General features: G+C 46.0%; 2 protein-coding genes across 8 annotated transcripts in view; one reads left to right on the top strand and one right to left on the bottom strand.

Annotated features, from left to right (window-relative positions):
* Positions 1–4,066: 4,066 nt before the first annotated feature.
* LOC148686528 (uncharacterized) lies at positions 4,067–11,897 on the top strand. Its single transcript, XM_088665398.1, has 2 exons — positions 4,067–4,913; positions 11,437–11,897. The coding sequence occupies exons 1-2, from the start codon at positions 4,067–4,069 to the stop codon at positions 11,895–11,897; spliced, it is 1,308 nt and encodes a 435-aa protein (XP_088521524.1).
* A 3,842-nt stretch (positions 11,898–15,739) lies between these two features.
* The window catches only part of PLS3 (plastin 3), a 74,345-nt gene continuing 64,294 nt past the window's right edge, over positions 15,740–25,790 (bottom strand). For all 7 annotated transcript variants that reach the window (XM_035112551.3, XM_088664420.1, XM_060270329.2 and 4 more), the window contains 7 exons: positions 25,250–25,445; positions 24,726–24,804; positions 23,884–23,998; positions 22,949–23,082; positions 22,261–22,384; positions 20,261–20,385; positions 15,740–17,910 (listed from right to left, as the gene is read on the bottom strand). In XM_035112551.3, coding sequence (XP_034968442.1) covers positions 17,778–17,910; positions 20,261–20,385; positions 22,261–22,384; positions 22,949–23,082; positions 23,884–23,998; positions 24,726–24,804; positions 25,250–25,445 — 906 coding nt within the window. In that variant the 3' untranslated portion in view covers positions 15,740–17,777. The remainder of the gene's footprint in view (positions 17,911–20,260; positions 20,386–22,260; positions 22,385–22,948; positions 23,083–23,883; positions 23,999–24,725; positions 24,805–25,249; positions 25,446–25,790) is intronic.

Here is a 25,790-nt window from a genome sequence, read left to right as displayed (position 1 = left end):
GCCACAAAACCTACAGAGTGTCTCCCAAGCTCAGCTCACCTTCTGCTCCTTCCTCAGTCGCTGCACTCCAACCTCTGACTAGCTCCGCCCACAGCTAATCACCTGACCCTCCTGACTCACACTTCTAGGTGAAAGGTCACAGCCAGAAACAAACAAGGTCACAGCCAGAAACAAACACCCACACAAGCCTGGACAGTCACCCAAATCCAAGAGGCAGCAGCCCTAGAAAACCAGCACAAGCACACAAACAAGTAAGAAAACAAATAAGCACACAAACTTACTAACACACAGCCCCAAAAGACAAAGCCACAAAACCTACAGAGTGTCTCCCAAGCTCAGCTCACCTTCTGCTCCTTCCTCAGTCGCTGCACTCCAACCTCTGACTAGCTCCGCCCACAGCTAATCACCTGACCCTCCTGACTCACACTTCTAGGTGAAAGGTCACAGCCAGAAACAAACAAGGTCACAGCCAGAAACAAACACCCACACAAGCCTGGACAGTCACCCAAATCCAAGAGGCAGCAGCCCTTCTGCTCCTTCCTCAGTCGCTGCACTCCAAGCTCATTTAACTTATTTAATTATTTATCATTTACGCCTTCCTGACCCTAATGTCCCAATGTAAAAACATGATGTTGAAAACAGCTTAAAACAACTTTCAGAAACATAGAATCATAGAGTTGGAAGAGACCACAAGGGCCATCCATCCAACCCTCTGCCAAGCAGGAAACACCATCAAAGCGTTCCTGACAGATGGCTGTCAAGCCTCTGCTTGAAGACCTCCAAAGAAGGAGACTCCACCACACTCCTTGGCAGCAAGTTCCACTGCCGAACAGCTCTTACTATCAGGAAGTTCTTCCTAATGTTTAGGTGGAATCTTCTTTCGTGTAGTTTGAATCCATTGCTCCGTGTCCGCTTCTCTGGAGCAGCAGAAAACAACCTTTCACCCTCCTCTATATAACATCCTTTTATATATTTTAACATGGCTATCATATCACCCCTTAACCTTCTCTTCTCCAGGCTAAACATACCCAGCTCCCTAAGCCATTCCTCATAAGGCATCGTTTGGTGCCATCTACAAACTTGATCAGGATGCCCTCAAGCCTGTGATTGTGTGATTCTTAAATTGTGTTAGTCCTAAAAGTATACATCTCTGATATACACATCTTACACTATGAATTTTACTTCGATCTAAAATGAACAAACAACACACACCCCTCCCCACTCGCGCTTGTAACACACTTATAGAGACACCATGGAAGCTGCTTTGTGGAGAAGATTTCAACCAAAGCTGGGTATCCATTGTGTTCAAAACATAGAATCATAGATTTGTAAGGGACCACAATGAGGATCATGTAGTCCAACTCCCTGCAGTGCAGGAACATTTTGCTCTGAGAGGAGCTCAAACCCACGATCCTGAGATTAAGAGTCTCCTGCTCTACTGACTGAGCTATCCCTCACCCACCTGCTCCTGTTAGAATCATGTGTGCATGGAATTTAATGAGCAAAAGGGGCCCTCTCCACGCCCATGGTTTTCATCCTCCAGCCCCCACCCCAGCCATATAAAAAACAAAACAAGGGTATCATATTAGCCTAGACTGTAAGAAAAAAACAACACCCTGAAGTCCTTAGCTGGGTCCTTGGGTGGTACTGCTGCTGGATGTTGCCATGAAAGGGTCTTCTCACTGGTGGCTCCTCAGTTCTGGAATACCCTCTGTGGTGAGCTCTGTATTTTATTAACATTTCAGCATAATGGTTTTTTTTTTGTAGAAATAGACTGTTTCTTGCAACTTTGAAATTTTGAGGATATTTGAGTGTTTTAAAACATTTTCAAAAACTATACGTTGCTTTGATAGTTTTGATGTTTGCTGCCCTGGGCCCCTTTGGATGGAAATACATGATAAAAGTTGAATAAATCAAATAACAAACACGGTTTGTTTATTAGAAGTATTCATCACACAATATGTTGCACAGAGCGGGTGGTGGTTGGGCATCTTACCTTTCATGCCCAATGAAGAGTGCTGCATAATTCAGAAGCCTACCACATTCCTTATGATAAATGGCAAGTAAGAAATCTAAAGAATAAAAATAAATCCACATCCATTCAAGAAGAAGAAGAAGAAGAAGAAGAGACCATGCTGTCCTTGTTTAGCCAGGCTCTCTTCAGGTAATTCCCTTGGCCAATAGCGCGAGATGACCGCTGCAACCACAGAGTCGGTCACGACTGGACCTAATGGTCAGGGGTCCCTTTACCTTTTACCTTCAGGTAATGGAGTTTGGTTGGGGAGAAAAGTGTTGTGTGGGAGCCCCGACCCCACTTTCTATGGGATTGCAGTAGATCCGGGCTTAACCACACAGACCCACAGCTGTTGTGCATGTGTGGAGAGAAAGACAAGGGATGCCCTGATTGAGGCAGAATCCTCAAGTCACAGAAGGCAACAGAACAAATTCACATACTGTCAGGGGAACCTGGGAGGGGAGCGAGTTCGCCCAGGAACAGGAACTAAGGGGACCAGCCAAGCAAGAGGAGGGCTGGCTGGAGCGCAAGCCGGAAGGCAGTGCAAGGACTCTGAGCGAGGCGGAGGAGATCAGGGATGCTACTGATGCACGTGCAGGAGAAGAGGTGGCTGAAGGTACTGTAGCAGGGGAGGTATCAGAAGTAGGGGAATCGAGGAGGCTGTTTAGCAGTTCGGGGGAGGGGTCTGGTCCTGCTCCCTCCCCTGAGGTCTGTAGGTGGGGAAAGCGTCCAGAGCAAGGAAGGAAACGAGGCAGGCCGAGGTTGCTTTGCTGGCGTAGATCGAGACGTGCGCCAGTTCTGGATTCTGACTCGGGAGTCATGTCTTTCTGAACTCTGAACTGTACATATGTATATGCCATAGTATTAAATTCTGAAAAGCCATCCCTGAGTCTTGGTGGTCTTTGGTCGTGAGAAGCCACACACCAGCCCTGACACATACTAAACTAGAAAGTTAGACAGAGCAACAGCCACAACAAAATTATTGAAAAAGCAGGTCATAGGTGAAGAGCATCTAAGGATGTTGGGGGCCTGCAGACAAGCAAGCTATTAAATGCTTTCTTCATCAGTCAAAATAAGTAGACTGCAGGCATCCTTGTTGTGGTCAATTATATGCTGTTCCAGTCTGGAGCAGTAATTGTATTCAGTTCACACTTGCTTTTTTAGGAATACTGTAGTTCCTAAACTGTTTTAATTTATGTGTGGTTTTTATTTTAGTGTATAATTGTTGTTGCAAACCACTTTGATTTTTATTACAAAATCGTAGTATTCAAATATTTTTATAAATAAACAGTGGACACTCGGGTTGCGAACTTGATCCGTGCGGGAGGCATGTTCGCAACCTGCAGCGTTCGTAACCCACGTCTGCGCACGTGCGGGTCATGATCCGGCGCTTCTGCGCATGCGCAAAGCGTTATTTAGTGCATCTGCACATGCGCGCGTGCCGAAACCTGGAAGTAACCTGTTCCAGTACTTCCGGGTTTGGCTCCAAAAAGACGCAACCTGAAATGGCTGTAACCCGAGGTATGACTGTATACAGAAAGGCAAACCTGCCTAATTTGGCCTTTCCATGCAAACTTAAACACCTATATTGGAAACACATACTTTTCCTAATGTTTGCAATGTGGTTCTCCATCCTGGTAAATGTTTCTAAAACTGCAAATGCTAGGTGAAAGTGTGCTTAAAATGAAAACAGCATCTATATTGGGGAGACAGCTTTGCAAAACTGCATTGAGCAAAACCGCATACAAAAATTATGGGTCAGGAGGAATTCTCACTAAAATGCAGATTACATTTCATAAGGGTTGGTTTTGAAAATGGAGCCATAAGCTGATGTGGAAATGCAGAGAACTGAACTTAAGACAGATCCGTTCACTCTTTGGCCAGTCTTTCTTGTAAGCTCTCATTTGACTAAGAACTTTATCCCTCCTTGTTCATAGGAAGCTTAATCTCCCTTGGCTTCATTTCACTTGTCAAAAGCCACCTCATTCATCTCAGTCCCCTCTGCTATTTCTCTCTGCAAGGCAGTCCACATTTTTTATCCTATGCTGGGACATGCACCTCCCGCTTCTTCTTTTGATCTTTACCAGTTCGTTGAGGCCTGGCTTGGGCCCCTCGACCTGCCCCTCCTCGTGCAACTGCTCTCCTGGTGCCACCATTTACTGCAACAGCGCTGGACTCCGTAGCCTCCCTAGGGAAATTGCTGCTTCCACCATCTCGCTGAACCTGTCCAATAACTTTCTGCGCTTGCTGACCACTGACGCCTTCAGCAACCTCACCTACCTGAACAGCCTCTGGCTGGATCGCAACAACCTCACTTTCCTGTACCCAGGAGCTTTTAAGTCACTCTGCAACCTGCGGGTCTTATATCTCAGCAGGAATCCCAGGCTGACCTACCTCCATGCCAACACCTTCCAAGGCCTTCATAACCTCATCAGTTTGGATTTATCCCACTGCAACCTATTTGAAATCCACCCTTTTGTCTTCTCCCACCTCCCCTCTTTAGAAGCCCTCGACCTAACCTCCAACAACATGCGTTACATCCCACAAGCTTTTCGGAGCCTGACGAGCCTCACACAGCTGTCAATGGAGAGGAACCACATTGAAGCCATCGGTAGAGACTCTCTGAAGGACATGGGGGCCCTGAGAGAGCTGAACCTCCGGAAGAATCGCATCTGGACGATCCAGAAGGATGCCTTCCTCCAACTGGACAGGCTTGGCACGTTAAATTTAGGACACAACCGTCTCTCCGATTTGCCTAACCAGCTCTTCAGTGGATTGACACAGCTCAAAAGCATCCACCTAGAGGCCAATCGGCTCACCAGGATCAGCTGCCCTTTCGACAGTCTCCAGAACTTGAGGAGGCTCTACCTCAACAACAACCGCATTTTGTCCATTGCAGGTAAGAATGGACAGGTCTTGTCCATTTCAGTTCATCTTAGTTCATCATGCCTCCCTCCTCCCATCTTAAATTCTAAAATCTCCCACATTTCTGTAGGAATTTGTGGTTTTAAAAGCAACAACAGCCTTATGAAAGTTCATCAGCATTTCCATGATAATTGTACCTAATAAACACATTTTTTGTATACATTATGCTAAGAAACAATGGACTAATATGTTGTTGTTGTTTGTTGTTGTTGTTTAGTCGTTTAGTCGTGTCCGACTCTTCGTGACCCCATGGACCATAGCACGCCAGGCACTCCTGTCTTGCACTGCCTCCCGTAGTTTGGTCAAACTCATGTTCGTAGCTTCGAGAACACTGTCCAACCATCTTGTCCTCTGTCGTCCCCTTCTCCTAGTGCCCTCAATCTTTCCCAACATCAGGGTCTTTTCCAAGGATTCTTCTCTTCTCATGAGGTGGCCAAAGTATTGGAGCCTCAGCTTCACGATCTGTCCTTCCAGGGAGCACTCAGGGCTGATTTCCTTAAGAATTGATAGGTTTGATCTTCTAGCAGTCCATGGGACTCTCAAGAGTCTCCTCCAGCACCATAATTCAAAAGCATCAATTCTTCGGCGATCAGCCTTCTTTATGGTCCAGCTCTCACTTCCATACATCACTACTGGGAAAACCATAGCTTTAACTATACGGACCTTTGTCGGCAAGGTAATGTCTCTGCTTTTTAAGATGCTGTCTAGGTTTGTCATTGCTTTTCTCCCAAGAAGCAGGCGTCTTTTAATTTCGTGACTGCTGTCACCATCTGCAGTGATCAAGGAGCCCAAGAAAGTAAAATCTCTCACTGCCTCCATTTCTTCCCCTTCTATTTGCCAGGAGGTGATGGGACCAGTGGCCATGATCTTGGTTTTTTTGATGTTGAGCTTCAGACCATATTTTGCGCTCTCCTCTTTCACCCTCATTAAAAGGTTCTTTAATTCCTCCTCGCTTTCTGCCATCAAGGTTGTGTCATCTGCATATCTGAGGTTGTTGATATTTCTTCCGGCAATCTTAATTCCTGCTTGGGATTCATCTAGTCCAGCCTTTCGCATGATGAATTCTGCATATAAGTTAAATAAGCAGGGAGACAATATACAACCTTGTCGTACTCCTTTCCCAATTTTGAACCAATCAGTTGTTCCATATCCAGTTCTAACTGTAGCTTCTTGTCCCACATAGAGATTTCTCAGGAGATAGATGAGGTGATCAGGCACTCCCATTTCTTTAAGAACTTGCCATAGTTTGCTGTGGTCGACACAGTCAAAGGCTTTTGCATAGTCAATGAAGCAGAAGTAGACGTTTTTCTGGAACTCTCTAGCTTTCTCCATAATCCAGCGCATGTTTGCTATTTGGTCTCTGGTTCCTCTGCCCTTTCGAAATCCAGCTTGTACTTCTGGGAGTTCTCGGTCCACATACTGCCTAAGCCTGCCTTGTAGAATTTTAAGCATAACCTTGCTAGCGTGTGAAATGAGCGCAATTGTGCGGTAGTTGGAGCATTCTTTGGCACTGCCCTTCTTTGGAATTGGGATGTAGACTGATCTTCTCCAATCCTCTGGCCATTGCTGAGTTTTCCAAACTTGCTGGCATATTGGGTGTAGCACCTTAACAGCATCATCTTTTAAAATTTTAAATAGTTCAGCTGGAATATCATCACTTCCACTGGCTTTGTTATTAGCAGTGCTTTCTAAGGCCCATTTGACTTCACTCTCCAAGATGTCTGGCTCAAGGTCAGCAACCACACTACCTGGGGTGTACGAGACCTCCATATCTTTCTGGTATAATTCCTCTGTGTATTCTTGCCACCTCTTCTTGATGTCTTCTGCTTCTGTTAGGTCCTTACCACTTTTGTCCTTGATTATGGTAATCTTTGTACGAAATGTTCCTTTCATATCTCCAATTTTCTTGAACAGATCTCTGGTTTTCCCCATTCTATTGTTTTCCTCTATTTCTTTGCATTGCTCATTTAAGAAGACCCTCTTATCTCTCCTTGCTGTTTTTTGGAAATCTGCATTCAGTTTCCTGTATCTTTCCCTATCTCCCTTGCATTTTGCTTGCCTCCTCTCCTCCGCTATTCGTAAGGCCTCGTTGGACAGCCATTTTGCCTTCTTGCATTTCCTTTTCCTTGGGATGGTTTTCGTTGCTGCCTCCTGTATAATTTTACGAGCCTCCATCCATAGTTCTTCAGGGACTCTGTCCACCAAATCTAAATCCTTAAACCTGTTCCTCACTTCCACTGTGTATTCATAAGGGATTTGATTCAGATTGTATCTTACTGGCCCAGTGGTTTTTCCTACTTTCTTCAGTTTAAGCTGGAATTTTGCTATAAGAAGCTGATGATCTGAGTTACAGTCAGCTCCAGGTCTTGTTTTTGCTGACTGTATAGAGCTTCTCCATCTTTGGCTGCAGAGAATATAATCAATCTGATTTCGATGCTGCCCATTTGGTGATATCCATGTGTAGAGTCGTCTCTTGTGTTGTTGGAAGAGAGTGTTTGTGATGACCAGCTTGTTCTCTTGACAGAACTCTATTAGCCTTTGCCCTGCTTCATTTTGAACTCCAAGGCCAAACTTGCCAGTTGTTCCTTTTATCTCTTGATTCCCTACTTTAGCATTCCAATCCCCTGTAATGAGAAGAACATCCTTCTTTGGTGTCATTTCTAGAAGGTGTTGTAGGTCTTCATAGAATTGGTCAATTTCACTTTCTTCAGCACCGGTAGTTGGTGCATAAACTTGGATTACTGTGATGTTAAAAGGTCTGCCTTGGATTCGTATCGAGATCATTCTGTCATTTTTGAGATTGCATCCCATTACAGCTTTTGCCACTCTTTTGTTGACTATGAGGGCCACTCCATTTCTTCTACAGGATTCTTGCCCACAGTAGTAGATATGATAGTCACCCGAACTGAATTCACCCATTCCCTTCCATTTTAGTTCACTGATGCCCAGGATGTCGATATTTATTCTTGTCATCTCATTTTTGACCACATCCAGCTTACCTCTATTCATGGTTCTTACATTCCAGGTTCCTATGCAATATTTTTCTTTACAGCATCGGACTTTCCTTTCGCTTCCAGGCATATCCGCAACTGAGCGTCCTTTCGGCTTTGGCCCAGCCGCTTCATCAGCTCTGAATCTACTTGTACTTGTCCTCCGCTCTTCCTCAGTAGCATGTTGGACGCCTTCCGACCTGAGGGGCTCATCTTCCAGCGTCATAACTTTTATATGCCTGTTGTCTTTGTCCATGGAGTTTTCTTGGCAGGAATACTGGAGTGGCTTGCCAGTTCCTTCTCCAGGTGGATCACGTTTAGTCAAAACTCTCCACTATGACCTGTCCATCTTGGGTGGCCCTGCATGGCATAGCTCATAGCTTCTCTGAGTTATTCAAGCCCCTTCGCCACGACAAGGCATTGATCCTTGAAGGGGGACTAATATACATATGGCTAATGTATTGTCGGCACATGTGACTTTTACTAATGTGAATTTTGCACACGGAATTTTCATCAATATTTATTAATTTATTATTTGATCTGCTGAATCTCTATTGACAGAGCATTCTACAGCACTGTGCTGATAACACTAAAGTCTCTTTTCTTGCTGTTATCAAATGAGCCTCACCAACTCAAAGAATGATCAATAACATGGGCGTAGACAAGGGGGGCAGGAGGGGGCAGCTGCCCCCCCCTAGAAGCAGAAAATTATTGTATTTTACAGACCATAACCAGCTCTTTCCCCCTCCAAAAACTGAAGTGGAAAGGGCTTTGCTTTAGCAAGAGCAGCTCTCCACTTGCTGGGGGCGGGGGGGGGCGGAAACACAGCTGTAACAAAAACATCAAATAAATAAAGCAAAGTGGCTACCGGTACTTAAGCAGTTAAGACAATGGAGCAGAATATCCCTTCAGGCAAGGTTCACCCTATTCACCCTATTGTTCTTCAATGGGAGTTGTTAATGAGCATTCAGGGATCGCATTAACAGTTCTATTGGCGATTTAATGAGGGTGCAGAGGATTCAATTTGACTAAGGTGGCCCTGCAAGGCTAAAAGGAAGTGAATAAGAAAGGGGGGGCTGTAGCTTTGATAGACACAGTGATGTTTATAAAAAGCAGTGGTGTCCCAGCCTGCCCCTCCTCCTGCATCTGTATACTTTAAATCAGGGGTGGCCACCTCCCAAGAGACTCTGATCTACTCACAGAGTTAAAAACTGGGAGTGATCTACCCCCTTTTGGGGGGGTTCAGGTCAAAGCTGTTTTTTTAAGGAAGGGAAGCCTTGTTTTGGGGGGTTTAGGTCAAACTTGTTGAGCTTCTTTTAGGAGGGAGGGAGGCCCATTTTTGTTTAGGACTTCAGGTCATAGTTCAGCTTTTTTTAGGGAGGAGGAAAAATTTGGGTGAGTTTTTTTTAGGGGTGCCAGTGATCTAGCAGTGATCTACCACAGACATCCAGTGATCTACTGGTAGATCACAATCTACCTGTTGGAAGTGCCTGCTGTAAATCAAGCAGAGAGAAAGCTGCTTACAAGGCTCCTGTACAGGTGTACCGGTATCTTCCTCTTGCTGCAAAGTTCCAGCATCACAGCGTCACCCAGAGGCACCCACAAATGTGAGTTATCCCTCTCTCTATTTCTTCCTTCCTTCCCTCCCTCTTCCATCCTCAATAAAATACTGGTGGGGGGGAAGATAAGCCCCACATAGAAAGCCCATCAACATGGGGGGGGTAATGACTCTTTTAAATACAGTATTTACCAGTAATTGGGGTGGGGGAGGCACCTAGGCCTCTAGGAGTTGGCTGCTATGCCTAGGAGTAGGACAATTCAAGAAAGCAGAATGATGCATATGATATGGCAATATATCAATAGAATCATAGAATTGTAGTCGGAAGGGACCACAAGGGTCATCTAGTCCAACCCCCTTTTTCCCAAGGTGGGGCTTGAACCCACGGCATGGTTGAAATATTATCCTGATATGCAGCAACGCCTCGAAGCTGTCGTGACTGCGGCCATGCCTTCCCTCACCCTCACCCTTGCCCGCCCTGCCACCCCCTCTCGCCTGCCCGACCCTCCCGTCCTCTTGCTGCAGAGTTCCAGCATCACAGCGTCACCCAGAGGCACCCACAAATATGAGTTATCCCTCTCTCTATTTCTTCCTTCCTTCCCTCCCTCTTCCATTCTTAATAAAATACGGGGGGGCAGATAAGCCGTCGTGGCTGCGGCCTCGGAGCCGTCGTGGCTGCGGCCGTGCCTTGCCTCACCCTCGCCCACCCTGTCGCCCCCTCTCGCCTGCCCGACCCTCCCGTCCTCTCCAGCCAAGCAGGGTAGCCGCCGCTGCCAGCCCCAGAAGTACAAGGTGGCCGCTGCCGCCACCACGATGTCATTAGGCCAGCTGGCTCTGTAGCCCTGCCCACGTTCCCACTTTGTGGCCCTGCTCCTGAACGACCATGGTTTGCCCCCCCCCCTAGTTTTGATCCTGGCTACGCCCCTGATCAATAACCCTCCTACTGTTGATCTCACTGATCAAGCAAGGAGATAAGGGTTTAGGTGGTCCCTGAGCTGCCCTAGCCCAAGTTGTTCAGGGCTTTGTAAATTCATGCAAAGACCTTGAACCTTGTGTATATACAGTGGTACCTCCTGTTACAAACTTAATTAATTCTAGAGCAGGCATGTCAAACCTGCGGCCCTCCAGATGTTTTGGCCTACAACTCCCATGATCCCTAGCTAGCAGGACCAGTGGTTGGGGAAGATGGGAATTGTAGTCCAAAACATCTGGAGGGCCGCAGGTTTGACATGCCTGTTCTAGAGGTCTGTTCTTAAGCCGAAACTGTTCATAACCCCAGGTATGCTTTTGCTAATGGTGCCTCCTGCTGCCGCCAATGTAACTTCTGCTTGCATCCTGGGGCAAAGTTCACAAGGTGCATCTACTTCCGGGTTAGCGGAGCTTGTAACCCCCTAGTGTTTCCAAGGAGGACGGTACATAACACAAGGTTCCACTGTATACAATATGGTCACAGCTTATGTGTGGGTTAAGTTCAAAGGCTTCTATGTATACTCGAAAATGTGTATGCTCAAACTGTGCCCTTGGAACTGCCGCTGCACAAGCACCCACAGCCTTCTGGAGCCAGAATGCTAAGTGGGCCTTGCCCCCCCCCCCCAGTGAGGCAGAGAGCTTAAAAGCTCTTTCCACACCTGGAAAATGCAGTGCAAAAAATTCTTCCAAGTTCTCCATCTTGCTTGCAGAGTTTCAACCAGCCAACCTACAACTGCACACGGTTGGAATCACGCCAGTTAAATGCTTGTAAATTGTGATTGTACTGTGTATATTTATGCACATTTCTGCCTAATCTGTGCTTTCGTTGCCTGTAGAACCACATCACAAAGTTCTGAGAAGGGCAGGTGTCAAAAGACCAGCTGCATTTCAGTCTGCCTATTGGTTTGAGAAGCATGAATTTGTCTGCTTGCCATCGAAATGTAAATGAAATCCAGTTTCTCTCCCCTCCCTGATTCCAGGCCCTGCTTTCGCTCCCTTGAAGGAACTGGACTTCCTCCACTTGAACAGGAACAACCTGAGCTACCTCTCCAGCCACCTCCTGGTAGAGCTCCCCAAGCTGAGATACGTCTTCCTGTCACACAACCCTTGGCAGTGTGACTGTGGAATGTTGTGGTTCGCCACTTGGATCCTCACCTACCAAGGGGTCATCGAGGGCTTGCACTGTGCCTTTCCCACCATTTACAACACATCTCTGCTTGGCCAGCATGCTCAGGTGGTCTTACCCAGCTGCCCGCCGCAGTCTGGGGTCATGAAGGAAGAAGGCTGCGATGGGCCCTACCCAAGTGGGGCATCTCACCTGGTTGTTGCTGCTGCTGAGAAATTGTGTTGCCTCCTCCTTGCCTGTTGGGCCTCATACTCAGCTGTGTTCTCCATACCTAACCAACTAGGTATCCACAATCTCCTTGCCAAGGCTTTGTAACCCACCTCAATTTCTTCAAGCTGCCTGCTATAAAGGGACAGATCATTTTTCTAATCCTTTTGGGGGGGGGGTTGTTCCCTGTTTTACATACTGGGTTAGCCCCCGCCAAGCGACCAACTAGCAAAAGTGTGATTAATGCTGCAGGCAGTGGCATAGTGTGGGGGAGGGGCACAGGGACAGCTGCCCAGGGCGCAAAATTGTTAGGGGCGCAAAATTTCAACACCCAGTGCTGCCTCAATACACCTGTGTGCTTCTGTCGCTGGGCTTCTCCATGCAAACCAGGAAGTGGCCTCTCCAGGGAACAAACAACTCTTCTTTTCAGATCTCTGTGGCTGCAATCTCCTGGGTGATGCAGGCGGTGTTGGGCAGTTGAATGTGCATGTGTACTTTGTCTGTTTCCTTCCCCTCCCCACCGCTCCTTGTGGCCCTGGGCACTGGCAACCTATGCCACTGCCTGCAGACATGCTTGTGAGTTGCTAATTTCATGGTGGTTTGGCTGGGCATATGGATACTTAAGAGAGCCAAAAGTTCAGTAGGTCAAGTTAGCCGCCAGGGTTCTGGGCTTTTAATCTGGAATGCTGTTGCCTGTTCCAAAACAACTGCGAAAGGATGCTTTGGTGTGGGACCTGTGAGCTGCAGCTCAGCTTCCCCATACAGGTCTTATGCAGAGAAGGGTCCTTCCCAGGACCTCCTATCTGAGCTTTCTGTGTGATGATGTCAGGAATTAGAGTTGAGTCTTTGTGTGCACAGCATGGGGATCATGGGTTGTAAAGTTGGCTTGTTTCAACAGGCAGTAGTTAAGATTAACCACAGTTTAGGGTTTGAGCATGGGGCACTGTCTTTTCTTTGAAGCATTGTAACAGCCTGCAGGCATAATTTCAGTTCTTCTGTTTTGGTAAAATTCTACTCAGTTCTTACTGTATTTTGATACTCTATACCTTTCTCTTTTTTTCCTTGTGGTATCATGATTGCAATCTGTCAAACTATTTGAAGATGTTGTTATATTAAGTGGATATTTAAGTTATTAAAATAATGATGAATATGACAAACAAACAAACAGAGGAAGCTGCCTTATGCTGAGTCAGATCTAGCCCAGCAGTGTCTGCATTGACTGGCAGCAGCTCTCCAGGCTTCCCTGTCCTACCTGGAGATGCCAGGGGTTGAATCTGGGACCATCAGCAAGCAAGGACCATCAGCTTTGCCGCTGAGCTTATGACCGTTCCCCAGAAAGTGCGGTGCTGTTGAGCTACACCAGTGGCCAAAATTATGGGAATGTTTAGGAAAAGTTGTTTTTCTGAGGCTTGATGGCTTATAACATCAGTCTCTTTTGGAATAAGATTATAATGCAGAATATAATGCAATAATCTGGGTTGAATTATGTTTATTCTATAAAAAAAACTACTGTATAGCCAAATAAAATACAGTGGTACCTCTGCTTACGAATTTAATGCGTTCCGAACGCACATTTGTAAGTCACAAAAAATTGTAAGTCGAATCCCATAGGAATGCATTGGGAGAAAAAAACACAAATCGAAGCAACCCTATCTAAAAATTTGTAAGTAGAAAAAATCCTATCTAAACTGCATCCAAGATGGCGGACGGAGCTCCGTTCGTAAGTAGAAACATTCGTAAGTAGAGGTACCACTGTACTGTAAGTTAAACACAAAACAACATGATAAAGGGTATTTTATAACTTCTCGCCATTTCTGTTTTAATACTTTGTATGGAAACATTTTGCCACAATCACAGCCCTACATCACCATCCCATGGAGTGAAACAAGCAGTTTAGGTCATCAGGTGTTATAATGTGAAACCAAGATTGCATTATTGCTTCTATCAATTGTGCTTTATTCCTTGATTGCCTCTGACTAAAAAAAGTTTCTTTCATTGGCTCCACAGATTTTCTATTGGATTTAGTGGTCTATGACACCACTTTGTAGGTGACTAGTCAAGTCTTTGCACTCCTTTTGCCATGGTCAGTTTTGAGTTAAGGAAATCTACTTCTTGCCACACAAGGCAGTTGTGCTTTCTTTTTCTGGTCATTTGGCTATACCTTTTGATACAATAAAGATGATTCAGCAAAATTTGTTGCATTATATTCCACATTAAATCATCTTTCTATTGCTATATGTTTTTATGGCATCATTTTCTCGTATTATTTCTAAAACAAGATTTAAATTATGAGCCACCAAACCTTAGAAATACAACTTTCCCTAAAGGTTTCCACAATTCTGGCCACTAGAGTATGTTCTTTGCCCCCAAATTACAGTACAGGAAGCCATCTCACCAGATCCTTTCAGATCTATCCTTTCTTCTTGCAGAATATTCTGGTCCTGATGCCTTCACATGCTCCACAAACTCTCTGAGGACCATTCCCTAACTTGCAACATCTTGGAAGCAGGTGGGTTTGGTCAGGGATGGAGAACCTGTGGTCCTGAAGATGTTGCTGGGACTACAATTCCCACCACCCCCTGAACATTGGCAAGGGAGTTGTAGTCTGATAACATATGTAGGGCCACCAGTCTCCCATCCTTGGGGAAAGGGGAAGGAAAACCTAAGAACAGGCAGGGCAAACGTAACAGTGGCCCCTTCTAAGTTCTGAGTTTGTCAACAGATACCCCCAAAAGGTTTTCATTTTGTTCCATCTAATAACGACTAGAATCTTTGATAACCCTCCAAAGTGCAAAATGTCCTCTTTCATTGCAGAGAATAATTTCACTTTTTAGGATACTAGGAGCCTTCCTAAGATTTCCAGCAAGTTTGCAAGGTATGGATACATATTATTTACAAGGTATGTTTTGAAAGATGCATGCTTCTCCAGCTAGTAGTAAAGAAATGCAACTGGTACAGAATAATCTGTGATAGGTATGCCAGAGGGATGAAGAAATGTACAAAGCAGCACCATTTGGGCTTCATTGCAACCAGAGACACAGGGCCAAACTACACATTACACCAAGTGAAACGTTATTGAGCTTCTGAATTCCGCACCCAAAATACAGCCATAAGGAGAGCTGCCAGTTTGTTTGCAACAGGAGCACTGGGGTCATTGTTTTGTGCCATTTCACAATCAAAATCCCAAACTGTTTGTTGCAAAAAATTTTGTCCCCAGAATCTCTTACATAGAATGTTGCTCAGTCCTGTGTGCATTCCTGGGTGAGTTGGTTCAGCAAGCTGTTCCTACAGGAATGGTGAACACCTCCAATGAAGGAGCCCACATCCTAATTTAGGGTCTCCTATCCCGTCATGTGAGTGAAAAGGAGTGTTCAGACTTTGAATTGAGAAGCAGGGTTGCAGCTGCATGCCTCCCTCCCTGTGCCAACACACCTCTTACGAGCCACGTGTTTGATGATGCAGGAAAGGGCTATTACATGCGTGGAGCTGAATTTCACTGGGCATTCAATGAATCTGAATTTAGGGCAGACAAAAGGCAGTACCTCCTTCACACAGTGTTACAGAGTTAAATTAAGGAATTTACTCCCCTAGGAAGCAATGATGGCCATCAACTTAGGCAGAGAGGGCTGTAAAATGGGATTGGACAAATTCATGGAGGAGAAGGCTGCAAACAGCCACCGGTCATGATGGCTATTCTCTGCCTCCACGGTGAGAGGCAGCCATGCTTCTGAATACCAGCTGCTGGGAAAGGGAGCAGGGGGGAGCTGCTCTTGTGCTTGGATCCTGATTGTGGGCTTCCCACAATCTCTGGTTGGCCACTGTGAGAACAGGATGCTGGATTGGCTGGGCCACTGGCCTAGATCCAGCAGCAGGCTCTTCTGACATCCTTATACTGGGCTTGAACCAGGAGGTGCGAGAAACTGGTACGCTGACAGAAATCAGATTTGGTCTGTATTTTAAACAACTTTATTTCAACTTTAAACAACTTTTGCTTTGTCTCCATATTACATCGTTTTGAATAGCTCAGAATAACAATATGACCTGAAGGGTAGCTAACAGCTCGCCAAAGCCAGAATACACTTGCTCCTATGGATAGAATGCCTTCTCATTGCTGACAACATATCCCTTTTTTATTTATATAAAAAAATAGTTTTTGAAATCTCAGCACATTCCGCAATTACTGGTCCCTGCTGTTTGTGGAATAGGCCTGGTCCCATCCACCATGCTTTTCTCCACACACACACACACACACACACACACACACACACACACACTCACACATGTTGTTTTTCTACAAAAAGAGGTGCTGGAACTCACCATGAACACCTCCCTTGCTCTCTTATAATGGCAATGGTGCCCACCTGAGAGGGCCAGAACTGAGTTCCAGTGAGCTGGGTTTGGGAAAGCCCTGTAGATAGATAGATAGGTGTGTGTGTGTGTGTGTGTGTGTGTGTGTGTGTGTGTGTGTGTGTGTTTCGCATGCATATTCTGGGGTTAAACAACAAAGATCTCTAGCAAAATACAAACTGAACCAAGATAATATTACCCAAAAAAATGCATTCATTTGGTTCTTTTGGTTTACTGAAGCAGTTGGCAGTAGCCTTTGAAGGTGGTAGTTCTCAAAACAAAAGAATTTGTTTTATATATGAAGAGAAAACTTAGCCAAAAAAGGGGGGAACCCTGATATGCTTGTGCCTGCGAAGGAATAAAAAGCATCGTTAGGCTGTACAGAAGAAAAATAAAGGTAAGAGCAGCACCATGTTTTGAGAATACTGCTGGAAGACTCATCTTTGGAAGTACCATTTCCACCCTGTTCCTTCCTGTCTGTGTCCTTGAGACAAGCTGTGTGCAGGTTTCCATCCCACAGGACCACTGGGAAAAGAACTGGGTGAGGTTAATTGGGCTTTTGTTTTCAAAAAACAAGTTTCTAGCTTTACAGAGGGGGTTGGACTGGATGGCCCTTGTGGTCTCTTCCAACTCTATGATTCTATGATTCATGTTTGAGGAAGTGTAGGCCATGCTAGCTGAAATTTTAGAAACCACTGGCATTTTACATCAAGATTACCAGTGTGAAAGTGGTAGGGAATAAGCACCTGGCATAGCCTCTCCCCGTGACTGTCACTGCAATCCTAACCGTGCCCACCCAAAAGTATTATTTACTTCAATGGGGCTTACCCCTCGCAAGTGGGGTTAGGGTTGTGGCCCAAATCATACAGGACAAATTAAACCTACCAGCTTATAATTGCTGAGAAAATGATGCAGAATTACAGAACGTATACAACCTCACCCAGTTCTATAATTTATAACTAGCTGCAAAATGCAGCCTTTTATTAGCCAAGATCCATCCTTCCTTCCTTCCTTTTTGTGCCTGGGGTAACCCACAGTTCTGGTTACTGCCTTTGCCTCAATGGAACTGCAGCAAAAATTCAATGGAAACTCAGTGCTGTCACACATTCTGTCACACTTTCTAAGACCACCTTAAAGAAAATAAACACTAGATTCCCCACCCCCTTTTGTTAAGACAGAAGAGTGAGATGCATCACTATTAAGGACTGATGTCAGCCACCTCCGACAGCCCACTAAAGAACTGAGCATCTAAGGAAGGAAGCCTCAGCTGCCAGCCCAGCAGTCTGCTCCACAAAGATATCCAAATGCTTTCTTTCAGGCACTTGAGAAAACAAACCTTTCTAAAAAAAATCTGGGGGAAGAAAGCTCTTGTGGCTGGTTAACGCTCCCATCATCTCTTTCTCTGAGAATTCTCATCGCATTTCTGCCTTTTGCAGGACAAAATACAGAGTTCACCTTTAAAAACAAAACAAAACAAAACAAAAACCACACCAAGAGTTCTGTTGTTGTTGTTGCTGCTGCTGCTGCTACTGTAGAAGCTGGCAGCCTTTCCCTCTGGAATCAGCTGCTCTTGCAAGACACAAACTGGGGTGGGGGTGGGGGTGGGTTGGTCTGGGTGCTTTGGTTTTGGTGCTTGGGCTCTTAAACTCTCTTCATTCCTCGGCCCATCAAGCAGGCAAACACCGTCATTACCATCTTGGGTTTCACCTCCACCAGGTCCTCGGGGAGAGCATACACACGGGCCCCGATTCTCCTAGCCATCGACACAGCATACCTAGGAGAAAATGAGGGGATGTCAGGTGTCTTGAACCCTTTTGCCACTTCACAACAATGATGGAGGAGGAGGAGGAGGAGGAGATCTACACCCAAACATCTGGGGCCTGCAGTGCCGGATTTAATAATAATAATAATAATAATAATAATAATAATAATAATAATAATAATAATAATAATAATATATTTATTTATACCCCGCCCAACTGGCTGGGTTTTCCCCCACCACTCTGGGCGGCTTCCAACAAATACCAAAATACATTAAAATATCACAGATTAAAAACTTCCCTAAACAGGGCTGCCTTTAGGTGTTTTCTAAGTGTCAGGTAGTTGTTCATCTCCTTGACCTCCAATGGGAGGGCGTTCCACAGGGCGGGCGCCACTACCGAGAAGGCCCTCTGCCTGGTTCCCTGTAGCTTTGCTTCTCACAGTGAGGGAACCGCCAGAAGGCCCTCGGCGCTGGATCTCAGCGTCCGGGCTGAACAATGGGGGTATATAGGACCCTCGGTCCTTCAGGTATACAGGACCGAGGCCATTTAGGGCTTTAAAGGTCAGCACCAACACTTTGAATTGTGCTCGGAAACGTACTGGGAGCCAATGTAGGTCTCTTAGGACCAGTGTTATGTGGTCTCGGCGGCCACTCCCAGTCACCAGTCTAGCTGCCGCATTCTGGATTAATTGCAGTTTCGGGGTCACCTTCAAAGGTAGCCCCACGTAGAGCACATTGCAGTAGTCCAAGCGGGAGATAACTAGAGCATGCACCACTCTGGTGAGACAGTCCGCGGGAGGGTCTCAGCCTGCGTACCAGATGGAGCTGGTAGACAGCCGCCCTGGACACAGAATTAACTTGTGCCTCCATGGACAGCTGTGAGTCCAAATGACTCCCAGGCTGCGCACCTGGTCCTTTCAAGGGCAGTTATCCCATTCAGGACCAGGGAGTCCCCCACATCCGCCAGCCCCCTATCCCCCAAAAACAGTACTTCTGTCTTGACAGGATTCAACCTCAATCTGTTAGCCGCCATCCATCCTCCAAACGCCTCCATGCACTCACACAGGACATTCACTGCCTTCACTGGTTCTGATTTGAAAGAGAGGTAGAGCTGGGTATCATCCGCATACTGATGAACACCCAGTCCAAACCCCCTGATGATCTCTCCCAGCAGCTTCATATAGATGTTTAAAAGCATAGGGGAGAGGACAGAACCCTGAGGCACCCCACAAGTGAGAGCCCAGGGGTCTGAACACTCATCCCCCACCACCGCTTTCTGAACACGGCCCAGGAGGAAGGAGCAGAACCACTTATGACAGTCCCCCCAGCTCCCAGCCCCTCTAGACGGTCCAGAAGGATGTTATAGTCGATTGTATCAAAGGCTGCTGTGAGATCCAGCAGAACTAGGAAACAGCTCTCACCTTTGTCCCTAGCCTGCCGGAGATCATCAACCAGCTAAACAAACAATAGCTTAGGGGCCCACTCTCTTGGGGCCCCCCAAAAAAATGAAAGAAAAAAACCCCTGGCTGTACATTTCCAAAACAAATAAAATAAAACCTACATACAGCAACAGTGTTTTGTGTTATGTAGGCTACTATTTGTTATGTGCAAATGACTTTGGATACCTATTAGTTCCATAAATTACCATATAGCATATATTCAACACAAAAAACAGCGACAATTTGTTGTTGACAAAGGACAGCTGGACATATAAAGGGCCCCATTACCTTCAGTAGCTTAGGGCCTCATCAAACCTCAACCCGGCCCTGGGGGTCTAGAACTGTCAAAGAATAGCTTCCCCCATTTTATCAACTATGGGCAGATCCACAACATACATGAAAGCACATCCAGCTCACATTTAAAGCACATGATTTCACCCTCCTAGGAATCCTTGGAATGGCAAAAGGCCCATTTAGTCGTGTGTCCTGTTCTTACAGTGGCCAAACCAGGTACCCCACTGGGAGGAAGAACACAAACAAGAGCCCTTTCCCCTCCTGCTGCTTCCAGCAACTGGCCTTCAGAAGCATTGCTGCTCCCAAGTGGGGAGGCTGAGCACCACGGCTAGTAGCCACGGATAGCTCCAAATTTCTCTGTGAATTTGCCCAATCCCCTTTTTCCACCTACTTGGCGACCCTCACTGCCATCTGTGGGAGTTCCGCAGTTCAACTAGGATTCTTTTCAGGGAGTCATGTGCTTTAAATGTAAATGTGGAATCCTGAAAGCAAAAATTCTGGGATCGGAAAATATTTTTGGACTATGAAGTCTGCACACTAGACCTGGAGCCAGAGTTTCAAATGAGGATGCATTTGGTACAATGCTAAAAAAAAAAAAAGGACATTAAAGAAGAAGGAAAGAGGCTTACTTGGCATTATTGTGTTTATCTTCCTCTGACAGATCTCCTGTCTTCACAAGATCATAATTTATACAACCAGGTTGAATGGCATCAATTAAGTCCACAACGGCTAAGCTGCTACTAATACTCTTGTCCTAGATGAGAGAAGAGGGGCAGTATGTTAACGTAATTTAAAATTTGAGGAAGCGGGTGACAGACAATTCATACACAGAACACACATAGTTGAATTTAATAATAATAATAATAATAATAATAATTAATAATTAATAATAATTAACTAATAACTAATAATTAATTAATAACTATTAATATTATTAATATTATTATTATTATTTATACCCCACCCATCTGGCTGGGTTTCCCCAGCCACTCTGGGCGGCTTCCAACAAAATATTAAAATACAATAATCTGTTAAATATTAAAAGCTTCCCTAAACAGGGCTGCCTTCAGATGTCTTCTAAAAGTCTGGTAGCTGTTGTTCTCTTTGACATCTGGTGGGAGGGCGTTCCACAGGGCGGGCGCCACTACCGAGAAGGCCCTCTGCCTGGTTCCCTGTAACTTGGCTTCTCACAGCGAGGCAACCGCCAGAAGGCCCTCGACACTGGACCTCAGTGTTCGGGCAGAATGATGGGAGTGGAGACGCTCCTTCAGGTATACTGGACCGAGGCCGTTTAGGGCTTTAAAGGTCAGCACCAACACTTTGAAATGTGCTCGGAAACATACTGGGACCCAATGTAGGTCTTTCAAGACCAGTGTTATGCGGTCTCGGCAGCCGCTCCCAGTCACCAGCCTAGCTGCCACATTCCGGATTAGTTGTAGTTTCCGGATCACTTTCAAAGGTAGTCCCACGCAGAGCGCATTACAGTAGTCCAAGTGGGAGATAACCAGAGCATGCACCACTCTGGTGAGACAGTCTGCGGGCAGGTAGGGTCTCGGCCTGCATACCAGATGGAGCTGGTAGACAGCTGCCCTGGACACAGAATTAACCTGTGCCTCCATGGACAGCTGTGAGTCCAAAATGACTCCCAGGCTGCGCACCTGGTCCTTCAGGGGCACAGTTACCCCATTCAGGACCAGGGAGTCCTTCACACAAGGGGAAAACCAATAAAATGGAACAAACAGAAGCTCTTACACTTGGGAAGAATCATTATTTCTTTCTTGAGGTATACAAAAATCTCTCATCTCTAAGAATCTGGCATAGAACCTGATATTCAGTGCTGTTTTTCTAGAAAAAGAGGTGCCGGAACTCCCCATGAACATCTCCCTTGTTCTCTTATAATGTCAATGGCACCCACCAGAAAGGAACTGGAGCTGAGATCTGGCGAGTTCTGGCTGAAAGGAAGCCCTGCTGATATTCAATATCTACAGGTTGTATCCAGCCAAGTCCAGCTACTCACTCAAGTGCAGTTCCAGTGAAATTAAAGCATCTTGGTTAGCCATGCCCATTTTTAATCAGTTTACTCTGAGTTAGGATCAGGACTAGTGAAGCCCTATAGCATTGAGAACCGTGTGGAACTATGTGTTGGGTGAACCAGACTGCAGATGGGGGCCACTCAATTGGTGGGTTGCACCTCCATAAATAAAGAGCAGTAGCATGTCACAGAGGATAGTTTGAGTGTAGCCTCCTTATCTACAAGCAGGGAGATGTTTAAATGGAGGAACAAGAACTCATGGCAGCCACTCACACCCAGATACTGCTAACAGCCTGAAGTCTCACAGACTTCCGTTAGAACAAGGCCTAAGTTATTTGTGGATGATGTCAGATTTAGAAGAAGCTAGCAAACTGCTCAGTCAGAGATGTGTCTGCATGGGGAAAATTATTCCACAAGAGTAGCCTCCTGTTTTTCCCTGTCAGGATGGCTACTTATGCAGGGCCTCAAGCCGCAGAATGTGACTTCAGACACACCCACCTAAAAATAGCAGGCCACACCATTCCAGGAATATTTATGCAAGCATAAAGGCAAGAAATGCAACACCCATTTTAAAAGAAAGAGAGAAATGCTTTGCACCTTAAAGCTCTGGATAGAACTTGATTTTCCAGCTTCTGCCAAGGTCCTGTTTACCCAACTTACGATAATGTCATCATTTGCCTTCTGACCGTCTCCAAGATCCTCTAGGACGTTCAGAGTATATCTAGGGGCAAGAAAAGGGAGATATCATTGTTCATCACAGAAAGGCAGATGAGAGCTTTCAAATAAAATAACCTGCTTGGGGCTTAGCAGTGAAAAGCAGTGAAATGAGCAAGAAAAAACCCTCTGTCTCCCAAGGATAACCAGGGACAAGAGTTGCAGGCCTTGGGCTAAATCAGGAGGGGGCGCCCTCAATACGCTGTGGGGTTGTCAGCTCTTGATTTGTCAATTTCTGCTCATTCAAGACATTTCCATAGTCGTTCCCATACAGCTGGAGCTTGAAATTCTTTCCAGACCCTAATCTTCCACATGAATAAGCAAACAATTTTTTATTTCCCTTTTTTAAAAAAAAGGAAAAGAAAGAAGCTGCACCACTAGAGCTTCTGTTTTTCTGTGTGAGAGCAGAAGCTGGGTTAACAACAGCAAAAGCAACAACACCAGACACAAAAGGCCCCAAGCCCTTTCTGAAATGTTTGCAAACAGTGGAAGCACTGTGGCTAGCCCACGCCAAGGCCTTAGTCCTGCAAGCAAGCATTTGCACATGTCAAAAACTAAAGCTCTACGATACCTTCTCATCAGCTGCCACACTAAAGCCAGAGTGAGAGTTGGGTTGCAGTCATTGAGGTCTTGTCCGCCAATGCCAACCAGGGAGAACTTTGCCGGATGCTTCCCTAGGTCGATGGCATAATTGCAATTTTCCAGCTGCTCGTGGGGAAAGGGGGCAATTGTGGGGAGAGGGAGAGGGAGAGAGAGAGAGAGGTTAGATTGTGTGATGTGCCTTATACTGATGCAATCCAGCTAGCCTACTATGGTGCAGTCCCACCTGGGCAGACACATGGAGTTGAATTGCAGTTTAGTGTGTCAGGCTAGGACCTAGGAGACCAGGGTTCTAATCCCCACTCAGCCATGAAGCTCTCACATGGTGATTTTGGGGGCCTCTCAGCCTAATCTACCTCACAGGGTTGTTGTGGGGATTAGAACAGGGAGGAGGAGAACTATGTATGACACTTTGAGCTCCTTGGAGAAAAAGGAGGGATACAGATTCAATGAATAAATAAAAAAATCTTGGGAGTTACCTGGAATGATATTCCCCAGCTGCCAAATGCCTGGGTAAGAAGGAAAAGTTTTTGAATTGCTCCTGAATGTTAATAATAATGGAGACAGGTGCACCTCACTAGGGAAGGCATTCCACAAATTGGGGAACCACCACTGAAAAAGCAAATGTTCTGCCACTGAGTTACAGCCCTTCCCTTTCCTTCCTCCATGAAAACAGCAATTATGGGCAAACCTTCCTGGGAAGAATCTTTGTTGTGATGCCTGCTCTACTCCTACCATGCACAGCTGTCAGGTGTTGTGTGTGCTGTAGAACACTATTGGCTTGTGCAAGCTGGGGAGGCGGGGGAGGCGGCATGCTCTGTCAGTCTGTGATGTGAACTGAATCTGAACCCTGAATTTGTACAAAACAGTTTCTAAGGCAGCAGTGCCTCCAGCAGGCATCATTACCTTTTTCATGTTTGCTCCAAGTTTTGGGTACGGGGGTTTGTTGACCTTACTCCAGTCAACAGGAACTTTTATCTTTTCATAGAGCTGCAAGATAACCAATGCATCCTGCAGATCACTGGAAACAGAGAGCATCAATTAATGGTTGATGTGTTTTTGCCACATGAGACATTTTCTTTTTAAAGCAAAACCAGCTCGGTTTTTAAAATACAGACACTACCCCCACCACCCCGCAGTTACATGCATTTGACTCACACACAACTGGACATACACACAGTGCCAAGAAATAATTAAATAGTTCAATTCAAACCCAGAAAAGGTGGGAGAGAGCTGGAGTCTTCGTGGCTCATGAAGAGACCCTCCCCAGAGCCCAAAAAGGACAAGTGAGGAGGGAGGAAGTCCCAAAGAGACTGGGGGCACTGAAGCTTTGTTTATACTGCTCAACCTCCCCGCCTAACAGCTGATGTGTGGGGTAGCGCAGCAGCAGCAGCAGCAGCAGCAGCAGCGGCTTTCTCCCCAGAGCTTCAATTCTAGTTGTCGATATTTTTGGATACAGTATTTTTGGTATGGATTGAAGAGGAAGTGGCAGAGAGGGTGTTGAAAGGACATTTAGAGGGTGCTTCCAATTTTACACAATTGCATGCACAGGGCCCCAGAACATAACCCCCACATAAGTACAGAGTCACCTGTGTGTTCCAGCAGGGATGAGGAACCTCTGTGGCTCCCCAGATGCACCTGGACTTCATGACAGCAAGGCCAATGGTCAGGGACAATGGGAGCTCCCCTTCTATGTATCAGAACCCGATTGCTCCAAACAAGGCAGGGAGAGTGAGCCTGCTACTTACCCGTAGAGATGGTTCACATGGGGGTTCACGCCAAGAGAGTTCATCCAGTTGCGAAATGTTCTTTCTTCTCGGGTCTCACCTAAGTTAACGGGGGGGGGGGGGGAGGACAGGAAATTAGATGCCCCCTTTACAAAACAACAACAACACTGAAGGCAGCTTACAAAGTTAAATATCAGAAAACTTTTAATGCAACCACAGTGAAAATTAAAGTTATCCTAGTATACGAGAAAAAATGCATTTAATCCTAAAAATCTGCAAAGCTTGGGCAGAATGGGGCAGCATGGTTTCTGAGAGAGAATGGTGAACACACCAGGTGAGTCTCCAGGAAATGCCTTCTTCCCAGTGGCCCCCTGCATAACTTCTGAACATAAGAAAATGTGCATGGCTAATTCTTTGAGTGCAGGAGAGAGAAAAACACCTGCAGCTGTCCATCTCTGTAACACACACACACACACACACACACACACACACTACCCTCTTCCCTCCACCAATAACCCTGGAGAGGAAATCCAGCCCTTTCTTACCTTCCAGCAGTGTCCAATCAATGTCCTGGTTTTCAGGCTTGGTGAGTGCCGGGTACTTGTTGAACAAGTTGGCCACAAAAGCTAAGTTCAGTTTGGGGTTGCCACTCACAACGTCTGCTGGGGTGACAAACTGACGGCAGCCCAGTCTGTCTGCCTGCTGAAGCATGCACTCAGCCCTCTTCAAGTCGTCTTTCTCCTGGAAAAGCAGGGATAGCACCATGAACTACCACGAGGACCTCCTTCAACCTCATCACAGGGCAGTGATGATTGGTAGACTGATCGCCCAATCCCACACCTTCAGGGCTCGTCGTCCTCACCACCCACCACCCACAAAAAAGCTGGGGTGGGGGAGGTCCACAGCTCAGTGCTAGGACACCTGCCTTGCATGCAGAAGGTTCATTCCCCAGCATCTTCAAGTAGCGCTGCAAAGCCTAAAACCCTGGAGACTGCAAGTCAGTGTAGGCAATGGTGAGCTAGATGGACCAACAGTCTGAATCAGTATAAGGCAGCTTCGTATGGTAGGGGAAGCAACTGCTCTGCA

The sequence above is a fragment of the Zootoca vivipara genome, chromosome Z2 (genome assembly GCF_965207765.1).
Source record: "Zootoca vivipara chromosome Z2, rZooViv2.hap1.1, whole genome shotgun sequence".
NCBI classification, from domain to species: Eukaryota; Metazoa; Chordata; class Lepidosauria; order Squamata; family Lacertidae; genus Zootoca; species Zootoca vivipara.
Note: the sequence above shows the minus strand (reverse complement) of the source record. Positions and strands in the feature narration are given on the sequence as shown.

Coding starts and splice junctions, on each gene's coding strand:
- LOC148686528 (XM_088665398.1), top strand. CDS start 4,067: ATGCACCTCCCGCTTCTTCTTTTGATCTTTACCAGTTCGTTGAGGCCT. Junction 4,914..11,436: donor CCGCATTTTGTCCATTGCAG/GTAAGAATGGAC, acceptor CCCTGATTCCAG/GCCCTGCTTTCGCTCCCTTG.